Source organism: Ambystoma mexicanum, chromosome 3p (genome assembly GCF_040938575.1).
Source record: "Ambystoma mexicanum isolate Mex_15411 chromosome 3p, UKY_AmexF1_1, whole genome shotgun sequence".
Taxonomy (NCBI): Eukaryota; Metazoa; Chordata; class Amphibia; order Caudata; family Ambystomatidae; genus Ambystoma; species Ambystoma mexicanum.
In genome coordinates, this window is record NC_090925.1 from 714,306,690 (window position 1) to 714,323,638 (window position 16,949).

Below are 16,949 nucleotides of genomic sequence, written 5' to 3' on the forward strand. Positions count from 1 at the left end.
TACTGAGGATTCCCGGCCTGACCGGTAATATTCATGAGCATGTGAATCTATGCCAGTCCCATGCTGGAGAACAGTTGCGAAACATGTTCCTTCTTTACATATATTCTGGAAAATGGATAAAAAATTCTGCAGACTACTCTCGGCATTGGTGATTAAAACTGCATAGTCTGCATAGCATAGTACCTGAAATATAACTGAAGCCGTCTTGACACAGTCCTGACACCCACTTACTAACGCATCAATTATTTCTTGAATATAAAATAGAAAGGGGAAGGGGCCAGTGACTCCTGCTTCAACCTTTTAAAGATCTTGTCTGTTCGAGACCCAGCCCATAGCAAACTCAGGCTCTTATTAAAATATAATTTAGAGACCATAGAAATCAAGTAGTGGGGGACTTAACGGGATACGAACACCTGCCACACAGTTTATCTTGAGACAGTGAAATGCTGTTTTTTTGTCCAGAAATAAAACCTACACATTCATTTTCATTAAAACAGTGTACTTTTGAATGAACAAGAAAAACCTAAAACAATGTTCCACTGTGCCTCTTCCCCTTCTAAAGCCAGCCTGGAAATCGCTAATCAAGCAATTATCTTCCACCCATGCTTGCAAATGCTTTAACATCATTTTAGCAAACAGTTGTCCAGCGCTGTCTAGGAGGGAAATTGGTCTGTAATTTGCCGGGCAGTCTCTTCCTCCTTTCTTATAGATGGGGAACTGGAAACCTCTCCTGAAGTAGAATAGCATTGAAATGTTGAAACCAGATCGGCACCCAAATAGAAGCATCATCTTTGAAGAGGTCTGCCGGGATCAAATCGGGGCCACCGGCCTTGTTCTTTGTAGAGCCGATGGCTTATTCTACTTCTTTTACCGGAATGATGGGAACGGGATGGGCTGGCCAGGCTTGTTATACTTTTCAAGGTCAAATTCTTTTCTTCTCCAGTCCTTCCCAAGTCTATTGCATGAGTTCTGTGAGGCAGAAGAGGGACCCTTGTGCTCTAGGTGCCAGCTGTAGGCAGGTTAAGTTGGAGTTCAATTGCAGGAAAAGTCAGTTCCTGAGGAAGTCTCTTCAAAACAAGTAGTTATCCTTAGAGTTAGCTAGGGTCCAGGGACTTCAGATAAGACACCCTAGAGGTATTCCTGCAGAAGGCCTGCGCAAACTGGATGAGAGGACTCAAAATCACGTGAAATACCTCAAAAGCTACACAGGAATCACACAAGACTTAAGGTAGGTAATTACCCAGCCAACACAGTACCTCAGCACAAAAGAAGAGTTTGCAGCAGGAGGACTTGAGGATCTGCAGCCAAAAACACAATTGATGAATTCCTTGTCATGAAGACTGAAGGCAGGACCATGGAATGGATTTTGCAGCCCGGATCAACGGGGAAGGCTCCAGGGAAGAGTTTCTTCACAGCTGGATTTGGCTATGTGGCTTTGCCTTCCTTTTCAGTAGCCAGGTGAAGACTGAATATCGCCGGTCGGATTCTCGCCATTGATCGGATTCAGCACTCTGCAGGGAATTTCTAGACTCAGTCTCTGGAGTTCCAGCAGGATGCCACCCAAGTTTCAGCACGATTTGGAATTTGGAAGACTGTGCACCGCACAATGGCTTGAGGTCTCAGGCTATTTGGGGTATTGCAGTGTGTTGTGGGAAGGCTCAATATGCAAGTCTTCTATAGACTTGTGGATCTCACCAGTCTCTGGGTAGGAGTTGTTTGGGACCCCGAGGTCGATTGGAAGAAAGAGTTACAGCAGGCTGTGGTTACACAGCATGCTCTCTGGTCGCTGTAAACCGCTACGACCGTCGTTTCGTCATCTTCCTCTTCCGTTTCAGATCCAGTGGTTGTCTTGTCAGCAGCTTCCAGAGTATTTATCAGGAAATACAGCACAACTCATGCATTCTCTTCCTTCATTTTACAGAAAGGGGTGGTCTGGCTCCTCCCCACCCCCCTCCCACCACCCCTCAGCACTCCACATAAGGTGGGGGGTGTGCCTGCTCACTTATACAAAATGTCAAGGATATGAAAATATCTCTTTACTAATTGGAAACTGTAGTTCACCCAAGTATATGAAGGAGAAATTAACAGGGGAGACCAATGGGGCAACCCAGCCGAAGCCCAAACGTTGTAGGAAACTAACTTCAACCATTCACTATGGACTGACTTAAAAAGGTCACCCATAAAAAGAGTAAAAGAATAGGTGAGGGGGGGAAAAGATTCCCCCTTGACCTAGGGAAAAGGTAAAATAGTTAAGTCCAAGCAAAAGGTTCTGGGGGTTGACACGGGTCAGGAAGATTTATAATTATGAAAATCTTACCTAAAAGGGATTCATGCCTATGCGGTCAGAGCTAAAGCCACGGGCGTCGCATTTCAGAGACATTCTTCTTGGAATGTCATCAGCAGGGCGGCTAATTGTACCACTCAGACTGTTCTGTAAGCACTATTTCCTGGATACCAGCTTCAGGCGGGATACAGACTTCGGTCAGGCGGTTCTGAAGTACCTTTTTGTGTTGCCTTAAATATGAGGCAGGTTGTCACAGCTTCACCCTGTGGTCTTGTTCGGTGGAATCACCCACAAGTATGAAGGAAAGGGGATGGGACGTATGAGTAATTTAAAGTTACTTATTGTAGTGACTAGAGGCCTTAGTCCTTGGTCCCCTTTCCTCCATTCGTCCCACCTGCCTTTGCCTGCTTGTATACCAGGGGCTAAATATTCAGCACAGCCAGGCATTAAAGTGTCCAATGAGTTAGAAGGGGTCTGAGGTGAAGTGCCGGAGGGTGGTGGTCTCGTGAGCATTCCCGAGCGCGTGTCCACGTGATGTACTAAATTTAAAGGGCCAGCTCAAATTTTCACTGCCAAAGGTTCCTGCACCGTTCCCGTGTTGGGGGACGCCCACAAGTATGGAGGAAAGGGGACTAAGGACTAGGAGTACTTTAGTCACTACAGTGAGTAACTTTCATTTGCTGCTCATTGTTTAAGTAGGTGTGGCTACTCCGAATTCAGAGTCTTGCTCTCAGATTCACTCTATAAAAGGAAACGTGTATGCATTTAAGTTGGGTGTAGTGCACAGGGGAGTAGCAAGCTCAGTTCAGTGTCCCAAAACTTTCCTTCATTCTTGTCTACATGTTGCATTGAAGCCCGAGGATGGGTTCAGGGATGAAGCTTTGTTGTCTATTTTCATTGTTGGTTTTTGTAAGATTATAACTTATGCTTTCCACTTGCTGGTACAAACAGGAATCTTGACAATCAAGAGTGCTAAAGGCAATAACTTTTCATTGTCATTTCAGTTGGTTCAAGCTCCTGCTATGAAGCTGAAGATCCCATCGATCAAGTCGCTCATCAGGGAGCACTCGCGAGCCAATCGCAGCCTCGAAATGGAGGATGACAAAGAGGAGGTGGAGGAGGAAGATATGGACTCTGATGAAAGCTCTAATGAGCTTGATGTTACCATGTTCGATAGAGAGGTCTGTCCTGGGAAAATATGTGCATGTGACGGGGTGCTCTTTGTGGGTATATTATAGTGGAGTGGCATTATCATTTTCTGAACGGGGATGGGTATTGATGGGCTCATTAGGATTGGAGCATAGCCCCTATGTGCGACATTCACCCATTCACCCATGGGTAGTGGTGAGCTCATGGGAATGTGGTGGTGAGATGCACCGATGGAAGGAGTGAAGAAATCACACAGGCCTGGTTCTTGGAAGGGGGTTTTCATTGAGCTACTGGGACGTTGGGGTGCAGGCTCCAATTGACATGGGGACTAGCACACAGCTATGAAATTGATGTACTGTCATGCTTTCTGGAATAGGTTATCTGTGGCGGAAAGCGGCTCTTTTGCTTATTAATAGATGAGCCTCTGTTCTTCAGGATCTAATGCAGGCTGTTGAAGCCATAAAGGACCTGCTGCTAAAGGAGCGCCAGGAGAAGATGGAAATGGAGATGAGACTTCGCAAGGAGATCTGTGACGAGATGGTCGAACAGATGCAGGAGAAGGAGGCTATGAGCAGGTATGGGTTTCTACACTTTGAGGATCTGAATTGCCCGCAAAAAGGATTAGTGGTGGTGCTGATTTAGTCTATGGAGAATTTCTAGACATGGTTAAGTTCAGATTCTAAAGTAAATAAACATTTTAAAAAATGTGCAGCTCACTGCTTCCTCCGAGAACTGAACAAACTGAAGCAGATGTGGATTACATTGAAGAACTTTTACCTTAATCAGTAACCTGTTCCCGTTTCCTAGTTGTCTCTCTACATCCATGCGGTTAGCAGGTGTTTCCTTGAGCACTATTTTTAGGGGAGTTTTCCTAAAGTATACCTCGAGGTGAGACTCTATAAAACTATCTCTTGGTATACCGGTCCCCAACTCGTAGTAGAAGTCTGTATTACCCAAAGGATTGGTAGAGTGGCAGAGCAGCCAGGCTAATCTTATGAGGAGGATGTGAGCTGTAGGTAAGTACAATGAACCCAGTCAATACATTAGCCCATAGAAACTCTTACACACTGAAAGTTATAATAAAGTATACATTTATTTTATATACAGAAGGCAGAGTAGGTAAATAAATACTATTTTAGACTAACCAATACACAGAGGTGACTGCTTCAATAGCAGTGGTTCGCGCCCACAGTTGTTTCAGAAAATGACAGTTCAACTGTTTAGTAATGGCAATCACCCGCATTTGTTAGTGAAATGAGTTTCAATTTACAAAGTCACTCAGTCTGTAGGAAGCAAAAAGAGGTTATTCAATACAAGCAGCAGTGAATTACCTCTTAGCAACACTTTTCAAGGCTTCTAATGCTTCAGCAGTCCAATCCCCAACTAGCCAAGAGTTCATCAAAGTTAGTGTAGAATGGGAGCAACGTCTTATACAGCATCAGAAAAAGGCTAAGTTCAATGATTTAGTTAATTTAAATAAATGATTTAGTAGGATAACAGTTGATAGGAACAGTTGACAGGAACCTTGCAAAGGACTCCCTAAAAGTGCACAAGCTGTTTAGCCTACGCAATAGTTATGGGTGCACACCCAAACACCTGGTATCACACTCCCCCACACACTGGAGCAATTATTCGGCTGGAGGAAAGTTCTACCTTGAGCCCCACAGTACATTTGGGTGGTTGAAGAATATGCAGCTGGATACTTTCCTGTACAGAAGAGACGGACCCAGTCTCCTGATTCCTCGGCCTGGTGACCAAAGGAAGGACTCTGACTGGAGCTCGTCAAAGTTCTGGGAGGATTAATTCATGCAAAGACGTTGCACTGCAATCTGGTTGGGGGTCCCCTGGTATTTGCGGTTTGCAGCCCTGGAAGGTCACAGCACGTCAGGGGATGGCTCGATCTGCAGTTTCTTATTGCTGGTTGGTCCCACCAGCCAAAGAGAAGGAGTTGTCCTCTTCGGAGCGCCTCTGTCAATAAGAAAACTGGGTCAGGTCAGTGGTGGTCACTTCACGGTTAACGGAAGGGTGTGCCGGCGTCTGTGGTAGTCTTCAGCTTCGGATCTTCTGTTCCAGTGGTCAACTTGCCTTCTGTCTCGGGCTTTTTATTTGGAATTCCTATGGACTCCTCTGCAAACTCTCCCTGCAGCTTACAGAAAAGGGCGTGTGGCTGTCCAATCAGGAAAGCCAGACACTTGGTGGGAACTGGTTCCATTCAGTCTCATCAGCAGACAAGACTGGAGTATCAGACTCCTCTCTTGCTTCCTGTCTATGCAGACAAACTGGAGCCTAGGCGGCCTACACAAAGGGTTCCTGCCAAAGGCGAAAGACCCATTCAGACCTCCCCCTCCCAGAATAGTAGGACGAACAAGACAACCACACAAGAAATGGTGAAAAAAGAAAGGAGCATGGAACACGAGTGACACTTTTGTCCATATCTGCAGCTGTGAATACAGCCGGCGGGAGAACCCGTCCACTGCCACCAGCTATAGCAGTGTCACTGTGTCCAAAAAGTCACAGGAGCTGAGAGAAAGGAGATGCTATGTATCCCCTTGGAACTCCACATAAGGTGGGTTGTGCTAATCACTCTTAAGTTCGTTTTTCGGAAGGATACAAACACACCTCCATCCTTAAGAACAGTAGTTCTTAGGGAAAATTAAGAAATATAAAAAGGAGATCCCAAAGGATTCCCAGCAACACTGCACAGAGGGAACTGTGTGCTGTAAAAGTGTAACACAGATGGTTAGAGCGTATACGAATGAGGCGGTGGGGGGAGGCTCCCCTCATTCAAGAGAACAGGATAAAGGCTCAGAAGTCCAGCAAAGTGCCCCCTGCCATTGCACCCCTTTTTACCTTACTTATGATTTATGCTATTGGGTTTTCCCATAAGGCACCCAGTCCCAGGTGTGCCTCGCCAAGCACTACATATCTGTTTATGGCACACACAATTTGATTTTTAGGGAGTAGGTTTATGGTAGCAGTACTTTCGTTTTGAGTTCACAAGAGGTGCAAACAATGGTACTGCATTGGTAGGCCAATTGAAGTTTTGGGCAGCCAATGTTTTTTTTTGTTGTTTTTTTTATCCTGCTCTTCCATTTTGTATTTTAAGGCTTAATATATTTAGGACAAACACGAGGTACACTCAATATGGTTATTCTGACCACCTGGGCTCTTTGTGATGCCACATGGCAGCCTCCATATTGGTTGTAACTGGGATACCAGTCTGTTCTTGGGCTCCATCATACTCTTGCGTCCCCTCCCCTTTCCTCCATACTGCATGGGCGTCCCTGGCAAATTAGAGGCGCGTGAAGGCGCGGCCCTGGGAGCATGCGCTGCCCTGACTACGCCCTCCGGCGCCACACCTCTGTCCCCTTTTCTGCATCGACCAGAACGGTCCAAATTCACCAGCGCTCCTGGGTTTGGCTTTGGCCATGTAATTCCACGCACAGATACTTCTTTTCTTTGTCTTTTTTAAATAGGTACTCTGTCCTCGGACGCCACAGCTCCTCCCCGGCGCATGTCGACTTTGACAGGGTTCAGCTGGTGCCCATCCTGCAACGGGCCCTGTCCAACTTCAGACCCCCACGCACTCTGCCTACGTTGCCTTGGCCCAGACCACGGTTGGCAAGCCTTTTCGGCGTGCAGCTCGCTGTCCTCAAATGCTGAAGAACAGACTAGCCAGACGGAGGGAGCTCTTTCAGCGGTCTCCTTCTTAGGACCTCAAGAGTTTCATGAGACGATCCAGGCCTGAGGTAGGGCCTATATTTTCATCCGCACCCGCAAGGGAGACTCCTTCCCAGGGACTCTGCTACGCGGGAGGGACAAGTCAGGTCCTTATACCAACTCACGCACCGAGGCCGTCGCAGCTATCTGGCTGAGGGATCCTCGGATCCTCCCGGTGACAGGGTTGAGGGGCCGCTAGGCTCGATTACCGGGTTGCGCCCGAGGGGCTCCGCCCTTTTACCGGCATCATGGCCGAGGGGCTATGCCCTGTTACCGGCAGCACGTCCGAGGGAGTGCCTGAACGCAGCTCGAACGACCCCGGGGTCGAGGTGGATACACCTACCAGGCACGGGCCCGAGGAGTGGGGCAAGTTGCACGCCGCTCACATAAGAGACCTGGCAGAGGCTTGCACCAGCGAAACGAGCAACACGTCGCAGCCACGTGGTAGGCAGCTAAAAAAAATGGCCACCCGTTCGACGCCTCTGCCGGACTTCGGCGAAGAACAAGTATCGAGGTGGGACTAGCATCAACCAGGTACGTAGCTTACGGCCTACCCTTCTTATGCGCAAGGCTGTTTTCCCCTGCGTCAGTATGTACAGGGTCAGCAGCGGCCTCGGCTGCCTCTAGCTACCCCATCATTGCCCTCCGCCGCTTCCTCTTCGACCAGCGAGGACCGGATCTTTGAGAGGTTCCTCGGCCTCATGAAGTCTCCAGATATGGGGGCTATCATCAAGGACGCAGTCGGGGGTCCTTCCCGCTATGCTAGCGGCACTACAGATTTCTCTGCCGACGCCTCTGGCCCTGGCGCAGCCGCCTCCTCCGGCTCCTCAGCCTACTCCACAGGCGGTTCCATACCAGCCTCTTCCTCAGCCTCAGGCGGGGGTCCCTGTGCCCCAGCCTCTGGATACTACTCCCCCCTCCTCCACAGGATCCCCCAGACCCTCAGGATACTGATGAGGGAGGACCTGACACGCCATCATCGGCCAGGGCCTTCCACGAACGTATCTCTGGCCTGGCGGAATACCTGGGCCTCGAACAGCTCTAGGTTGAATAACCAGCAGAGGACGTCCTCGCTGAAGTCCTCACGAGGCGTGCTTCTGCCAGAACAGGGATTCCACTGCAGACCGGCGTGCTATCCCTCACCAAGGAGTGGCTCAAACCCCACACTGTCCAGCCAGTCAACCACCGCCTAGATGCCAAGTACAGGCAGATGGAGGGGGATACACTCTTGCTCTCCTCCCACCCTTGCTCCTCGGTGATCGCTGCGGCATCACTGTACTTCAAGCCTCTGTCGTCCTCGTCTTCATCTACGGCGCTGTTAGGCAAGGAGGAGAAAACCCTGGAGGCATACGGTAAGAAGCTGTATTCCAATGCTTCCTTGCACCTGCGTCAGGCCAACAGATGCCATGCTTGCAGCCGCTAACCAAAGTTTATGGCGGGAAATTGCTGACTTCCTCCCGGAACTCCCCACCCACAGCCAATCACGTTTCAAGGCAGGCCTAGCCGAAGCCAAGCTTGTGGCTCAGTACATCATGGAGTCCACTCTGGCACACATTGATACCTCTGGACGTGCCAACTGTATTGCCACAGACATGAGAAGGATGGCCTGGCTCTGGGCAACCAAGTTCAACCCGGATGTCCAGGAATGTATTCTAGGCCTGCCCTTCGAGGGCAGTGACCTTTCACTCCAGCACAGACAAGGAGTTGGACAAGAAGAGTAGCTCTCAGATGGGTATGTCTTTATCCATTCTGACAAAAACCGCGCCCAAAGCGTACTCCCAGTCTCAGCAACGCTCTGATAAGGGTCTCATCTGGAGGCTTCCAGGAACAGAGGTGTAGGCAGCCGGGACGCTCGCTGGTCTCTAGTCGGCGCAAGCATCAAAAAGGGGTGGGGGGAGGGCTTTTTCCAGTCCCCCTCCTCTGCCTCTGAGGGTAAGAAGTCATGACTGACACAATCGGGTCCACGTGTCACCAGTGGGGGGCAGGCTTGTTCTTCACGCACACTTTTGGCGACAGCACTTCGCGAGCCCCTGGATCCTGTCAGTATCATCGGGGTACCGTCTACCTATTCCTGCCTCTCCTCTTCCGCAAGTTGGGACAGCAACTCTTGGCAGAGATTCAGTCGCTCGTCCTGAGCCAGGCCATGGAGGAAGTCCCAGCCGCCGAGCAGGGCTCAGGCTTCTACTCCAGGATCATCGCCATTCAGAAGAACCAGGCTGGCCTGAGAGGAGTTCTGGAACTTTCCACCCTCTCCTTACCTCTCCAGAGGTTCAAGATGGTGACGCCAACTTTTATTGCGGAAACATTCTGCAGGGGAGACTGGATGTGCTCCCTGGATCTGAAGGACGCCTATCTGCACGTCCCTATCTGGCAACACCATCTGTCTTTCCTCCGGTTCAGGATCATGGGCTGCCATTTTCAATACAAGGTCTTCCCTTTTGGCCTCAACTCGGCCCCCAGGGTCTTTACCAGACTCATGAATGCAGTGGCAGCCCTATTCTGGGCTCAGGGCCTCCATATATAACCCTACTTGGACGACTGGCTCGTCAGGGCTACATCTCGAGAAGCATTTCACCACGCCTCCCATGCACTGATGAACATGCTATACGACCTGGGCTTTTCGCTCAATCTTAAGAAGTCACAACTGCAACCCACACAGTTGTTGACCTTCCTGGGCCTCCTCTGGGACACGCACTCCGAGGGTCTTCCCCTCGGAGGACAAGATCGCGGCCATCCGGAGGGCCACGTCCCACTTTCTCAACCGGGGCGCTACCTCGGCGTGGGGGGTACCAGCATCTGCTGGGCTTTTTTGCAGCAATACTGTTGGCTGTCCCCCACACGACTCATAATGATGAGGATTCAGCTACACTTCGCAGCATCGTGGAACCAGGAGAGGGGCTCTCAGGCCGAAATTATCAAGATCCCCATCTCTCTCCACCCGGACCTCACTTGGTGGTCCAGGGACTGCAACCTGCAGTCGGGCAAGCCCTTACGGCCCCCTGTCCCTCGGGTGACTATTACCACAGACTCCTCCCTAGGGGCCTGGGGAGCCACCCTGGAGGATCTCTCGGTCCACAGCACGTGGACCCATCAAGAATAAGAATACCACATCAATTGGCTGGAAATGAACGCCATCTAGTTAGCGCTCAGAGCCTTGCTCCCACGTCTCAAGGGAAGAGTTGTCCTCATCCAGACAGACAACTCGACCAGTATGTACTACATCAACAAGCAGGGGGGTGACCAGGTCCCCTTCCCTGTGCAGACTGGCGATCAGCATGTGGGAATGTGCCTTAGAGAACAACATCTACCTCATGGCAGTGCATCTTCTGGGGGAATCCAACCTGGAAGCGGACAGGCTCAGCAGGTTGGGAGCGGACAACTGAGTGGCATCGGAACAACCTTGTTTCACAGGAGATCTTCCACTGTTGGGGCTTCCCTCAGGTGTATTTCTTTGCCACCAGGCACAACAAGAAGTGCCCCCAGTTCGCCTCCTGGCAGGGGCAGGGCCTAGGCTCCCTGGTCGATGCCTTGTGGATCCAGTGGAACGGCATGTCCGCATACGCCTACTCCACTGATTCAAAGAGTATTTTGCAAGGTCAAGGAGTCTCGCCAGCTCAACCTCATTCTGATAGCTCAGTGGAGGCCAGCCAGGCCATGGTTCATGGAGCTGCTCAGCCTCTCAGCGGTTCCTCCTATCCACCTCCCGACGGTCCCAGCACATCGTCTGACACAGCAGGGAGGCAGGGTCGTCCACCCTGCCCCCCAGAAGCTGGCCCTCACAACGTGGTTCCTGAGCAGGTAATGCTCAGCCATCTCAACCTATCTCAAACCAATCTGGAGATCATACAAGGGGCTACGAGCAAGGCTACCAGAGTCCAGTGTAAAAGTAAATGGAACAGGTTTTGCCACAGGGCTCACTCCAAGGACATCGACCCCCTGGCTTGCTCATTGGATGACGTGCTGTCTTCTCAGCTCACCTCGCCAACTCTGGCGTGCAGGTGGACACCTGCCGCACATACCTCTCAGCCATTGAGGCCTACAGGAAGTCAGAGGAAGGAGACTTCTCCTCCAACCCGATCGTCGGGAGACATCTGGCCGGGCTCGCTAGGCTCTACCCGCCCATCAGGAAGCCACACCCCGTGTGCGATTTTGAATCTGGTCTTGGGCGCCCTCGCGCACAAGCCTTTTGAGCCTATGGCGACTGCAGACATCAGGCTGGTCACCATCTAGACGGCCCTGCTAGTCGGCCTCACATCGGCGTGCAGGGTCAGTGAGATCCAGGCCCTAGTCGCCTCAGAGCCGTACACCACCTTTCACAAGGACAAGGTGGTCCTGCGGCCCCATCCGGCATTTTTACCTAAGGTGCCATCAGCTTTTCACTTAAACGAGATAATGTCCTTCCTACATCCTTTGCGGACTCGATGGATGAGCCTCAGAGTTCTGCACTGCCTAGATGTCAGGCGTGCCCTGAAATTCTACCTAGACGGGACCAAGGGCTTCCGCAAGTCAGATGCCCTGTTCATCACCTCTGGAGGCGCCGGGCTATCAGGCCTCTAAAGCCTCTATCTCCCGCTGGATGGTCTCTGCCATCAAGGAAGCGTACGAGGGGTAGCATAGACCTCTTCCGGTGAACATGCATGCCCACGCGGTCAGGGTCTTGTCCCCTGGCACATGGGCCACTCCCTCGGCTTTCTGCAAGCATTACTGTTTGGACGCCGGCTCCAGAGCAGATGCGGCTTTCGGACAGGCAGTCCTCCGGAACTTGTTTGCTTAAGGAGGGTCTCCTCTCCACCCTGGGGCTACATGGAGGAAAGGGGACGGGACGTAAGAGTAGTAAGTTACTCACTGTAGTGACTAACATACTCTTAGTCCATAGTCCCCTTTCCCCCATACGCCCCACCGTCCTCCCTCACCCTCCTAATAATCTGGTGTCATTAGGCAATGGTATATCTATTGTCGACACGTCTTTGGGGACTGGGGTGTGGTGCCGGAGGGAGGAGTCGGGGCAGCGCATGCTCCCAGGGCCGCGCCTCTAAATTGCGAAGGACGCCCATGCAGTATGGAGGAAAGGGGACTATGGACTGAGTACGGTAGTCACAACGGTGAGTAACTTATAATTTCCATGTGAATGGGGTCTTCTCACCCTTTGCCCCCAGACCTCTCTAGTGATTGGTGGACTGGCCTTTGGCCAGCCCCTTTTTTCTGCATTGGTACTTGATGCCCTTCCTGTCCATGCTTTCTGAATTGTTTTGTTTTGCAAGTTGGAAGAAGCTGGTCTGCTGACCTGCTCAGGTAGTTATCCTGGCATTCTAACTCTCACCTGATATAGTGGATAGGTGTGGTTTGGACAAATCCCAGTTTGGGTTTTCAACTCCTGGATGTCCAATTTGGTGAACCTTTAAGAGTTACCAATCCTCCACTAGATCCCCCTCTTTTGGCTTCTCTTGGATAATCGTTCTTGTACCTGCCAACCAGACTCTATCTTGCATGACCAGACTGTACAAATGACCTGTACCCAGACACCAGATCATTTTCATAGGTGTGTGTGTGTGGGGCCAAGAGAACAGGTTCTTGGTGTAAACCTATCTGCATGTGAGTTGACCTTGAGAGCAAAAAGGGTAGAGAAATATTGTATTCATCCTAGATCAGAGTAACGCTAGGAGAGACCGCACTGTTATAATATTGGTGGGAGGAAGCGAAGGTCATATAATGGTGGGATGAGGGCAGAGGACACGTTAGTCGCGAGAGCAGTAAAATGTGGGCAGATTGAGGGCAGTGTGAGACTACCTCTGGTCCCCATGCCTAAAGTCCATTACTCCTGAGCCCTGTGACTAGTGTTTGTGGACCTTAAACGGTGTGTGGTGTGGAAAGGTAGCACTGACAGTCATATTACAGGACTCCCCCCTCACCCCCCCTTCTGTTCAGTAGCCTCCTCCCGCTCCAGCTTTCAAACTACCGACAATGGCTGGATTAAATTGGGATTAACTTCTTTGGGTGGTTTTAAATGGGTTATAACACCAATTTGGCCTGTTAATGTGTGTGGCTCAGGGATGCTCATGGTCTGTAGTACTAGTCATTTGCAGAGTGCCTTTATTCCATTAGTATGGTCTCAACGTGTTTGTGGTGGTGTCGGGGTCTATGTTCTCTCTGGTTGTCCTTAGGAGCTGCTGAACCCTACAGTTCCTCCACTGAACCTGCTTTAAAACAGCGTTCAGAACACCCTCAAGGGAAAGGGGAAGTGGATAAAATAACAGTTCAGATCCCTGCCCCTGACTCTAGAGGAAATCTGCATGAGGATAAGCAAGAATACACATTAGATCTTACATTCCTAATTGAAGTAACCCTCATAATCCCCCCATAAACTCACTATGCCTGAATTCCCTCTGCAAATGCTGAGAGGGATCTTTTTAACATGACTTCTTGGCTGACCATGTTCTCTAAACAGTTCTTGAGAGAAAACCTTTCTTTAAACTGAAAGGTGTTGTCTTTGAGGTCATCATAGTCAGTATTCAAGCTTCCTCTTAAATAACTTGAAAAACTCATCAGTGAACACAGCTAACATTTTCTGTCGTTCCTCCTTCTTGGATACTGGGCCTCATTATGACTGAGGCAGTAGCTGTGCCGGTAAATTCCGGCACGGCTGCCGCCGGAGTCATTTTTTACCGGCAATGGGCAATTACCGGGGCATCCTGGCCCCACGGACCCGGTAATTGCCCATTGCCGGGACCCAGCATTTTATTACTCCCCATTCTGCTTTGAGCCCCATAGGGCTCAATGGGAATGGGAAGGCCGGTAGCAGCAGCACCGTTAATAACGGTGCCGGCGCAACCGTATAGGTCTGCTCGCGGGTGCTGTTTTGCCCAGCAGGTCAGACCTACCGGGCCAACATGCACCCATGAGCAGACCTCATAGTTTGCTGGTCCGGTAACAACGGTACCGGCAAGCTTACTGATACTGGTGTTACCGGACCGGCAACCTTGTAATGAGGCCCACTGTGTGCTTAGCTTCAAGAAGTCTTCTGCTCTGACCAAAAAGTGAAAACTGTTCTTTAACCATACCACGCCAATCTCATGCTCCAAAAAGTGAAAGAAAGGTCAAAATAGAATATTTCTGCTGCACGCATGCAGTACAACGAACGCCCACTAGAGACCTCCTTACCCGATAGCTTCTCATGGAAGCTCGGTATCTGAGCAAGCTGCACTCACGAGTCTACAGGGATTCCTTAACACGGAGCAGCAGTTTGTTTACGTGTTTTGTCACCACACAGACTGCGCCAAACCTTTCTTCTTCACTGAAAGCAGGATGCTTCAGGAAACGTTTCATTTACACACAAGATGCTGCGACACAGGTATGTGCCTCAATTCGTTTGTGCTCTCACACCCTGCAATTCGCCTCACAGAACGAAACGTCCTGCTTCTGTGAACACACGCGCTGACAAACTCGCTTGGTCTTAGTGAATGAAACTCCTTTCTGAAGCCTACCTCCGAATAACAGTTCAAAAAAGTATGTGTGACGGCGAGAGGCACTTTTAAGTGTCCAGCTAGACTGAATTTTGTCATAGGTCATCACTGCATTCTGATGGAAAAGAGTTGTGAGCAGTATTTAAGCCTGTGGGAGTCTAGTCGCTGCAATTTTACTGCGTGCAGGTGGCAAGCCGTGCCTGCGACCGAGGTTCAATGCAGACATGCGTGCAGACATACCTTGAGGCTTGGACACAGTCTTGCCTTTTAAGTAGTTGGGTGCAACGGTCCTATGTAAAGGCTGTGTGATCTCTAGTTGGAACAGGAACATGCTGGCCTATGCATCTTTTAATCCTAAAAGACAGGTTGTCGACCTGGAACTTATGATTCCAATTTCAAGTACCTTCTGAGTGAATTTGTCAGCAATCCCCATACATCTTTGACAGCAGATATATGATGGGTTATTTTATAACTTGCTTAATGGACCCTGGGATCGAACCAGTGTTGCTCCGTGTCGTCTTGCTTCCAAGGCGAGCACATTGCACATGAGCTATCCTCCTGAGACAAGATAGGATAACCGTATGGGTCTTCCTGGTTTGTAGCCAAGGCGGTGTGTAATCGATGGACTACAGTATATTTTGTGCCATGGGCAACCATCCTAATACATTTCGTTGATAATGTACCGGCTACCGTGTTTTCATGTGAGTGAGAATGATATAGATTATATTTTTTTATGCTGCTCCCTCTCCTGATGGTGAAGGAAAATTACTTTCTAGTTATGGAAACTGGTGAGGGACAGGAGGGTGCGGGAATATTTCTAGTTTGCCTACTGATATTCCAAGTTTATTAAATGAACACATTCACATTTGAACTTCATATGCTCTTCATGGGTAGGAGTATTCTATTCTTATGGTTCGAAAGGGTACAATGTCCACTAAAATGATATTTGTGCTTTTCTTCATGCAGTGAGTACTTGGAACGTGAGAAGGAATTACTGGAGGAAATGTATGAGAATCGTTTGGAAAACCTTCAGGAATCCTTCACCAAATATTATCAGCAGGAACTTAAGGTGAGGTGCATGGAAGCATCTTAACTGGGCTGCCTCCCTTTGCTTTCCAGACACTTTAGGAATCCCCAATTTCGCACTGATGGTTGGAACTTGTGGTGTAAGCTTTACTAGATTTGCTGTTCTTTGTTCCTCGAATTGGTCAATTGGTACCAATGTCATGCTAACTCTTGCTCTGCCTGCTGTTTGGCAACAATGGGCATACTGGAGTGGTGGTATTTGTAATTTCTGTCTGGGAGAGTACATGGCTCTAGAATTGGTGGCTCGGATGGATCTGCTCCAATTCTCTTAGCACATCAGCAGGGGCATTCTGCTGTGCCGGTGGTCAGAACATGACACAGGTCACTGAACACCCATTGAATCTTTTGTTCCATGATTGCCCTACATTTAAGCCAATCAGATTGGCAGAAATCTCTCGCACTCGTTTCATGAGACGGGTGTGGTAATGGACTGGGTCATAGGTGTTTCAGATCTCTCTAAATGGAGAGATTCACTTATGCTGCGCTTGATTGCAATGATGGGTACGCTGGTTGAGAAACTGTGTTTTCTGCCTCTAGGAGCGAGATGAGAAGATTGAGGAGCTGGAGGTAGCTCTGCAAACCAGGTCTGTACCAAAAGCTCTGCCCCCAATCACTAAGCCACAAGTGACGGTACTTGGCCAGGAAGAGGAGTCTCTCCGGAGATCTGACCGTGTTGCCTCCTCAAAAACTCTACAGCAGGAACTGATACAAGTCAAGCAAGAGCTGTTGGATACGAGGACTGAGCTTGCCCAGTGCCACACACAACTAAGGGGAAAATGCAAGGGTGAGTGTAGGATGCCAGTATTAATGTCCTATTGTTAATCAAAAAAATCTGGGCATAGTCTGGGTCAGCTGCCGCCTTCTTGTTGGGTAAGATTTTCATATCTTTGATAGACCTGTAAGATTCAAGAGACTGTCGGGGTGGGGGGGTGGGGGGGGGAGAATGGTCAGGGTGTGAATATTAACTTATCCAGGCAATATGCAGAATTGAATGACGAGTTGGTTAATGAGTGCCCACCAGTGAACTTTTGGTCTTTCTGTGGTAAGCAGAAATGCCCGGAGAGTATGCCCTCCAGGGGAATTTGAAACATTCCCATACATACTCCTACTTCCTGTCCCCTTTCCTCCATCCTGTATGGGCGTCCCTCGCGAGGGACAGGAACAGAACCTCTTTTCCACCGGAAAGACATTTCTCCAGCATGGGGTCTCTGGCATGGATTCACGTGCTCATGAATATTCCCTGTCAGGCC

At 49.6% G+C, this 16,949-nt stretch overlaps 1 protein-coding gene across 2 annotated transcripts in view; it reads left to right on the forward strand.

Annotated features, from left to right (window-relative positions):
* The window catches only part of KIF20A (kinesin family member 20A), a 298,199-nt gene that overhangs the window by 238,646 nt on the left and 42,604 nt on the right, over nt 1-16,949 (forward strand). For both annotated transcript variants that reach the window (XM_069651561.1, XM_069651562.1), the window contains exons 13-16: nt 3,289-3,465; nt 3,869-4,008; nt 15,580-15,682; nt 16,237-16,483. In XM_069651561.1, the coding sequence (XP_069507662.1) occupies nt 3,289-3,465; nt 3,869-4,008; nt 15,580-15,682; nt 16,237-16,483 (667 nt within the window). The remainder of the gene's footprint in view (nt 1-3,288; nt 3,466-3,868; nt 4,009-15,579; nt 15,683-16,236; nt 16,484-16,949) is intronic.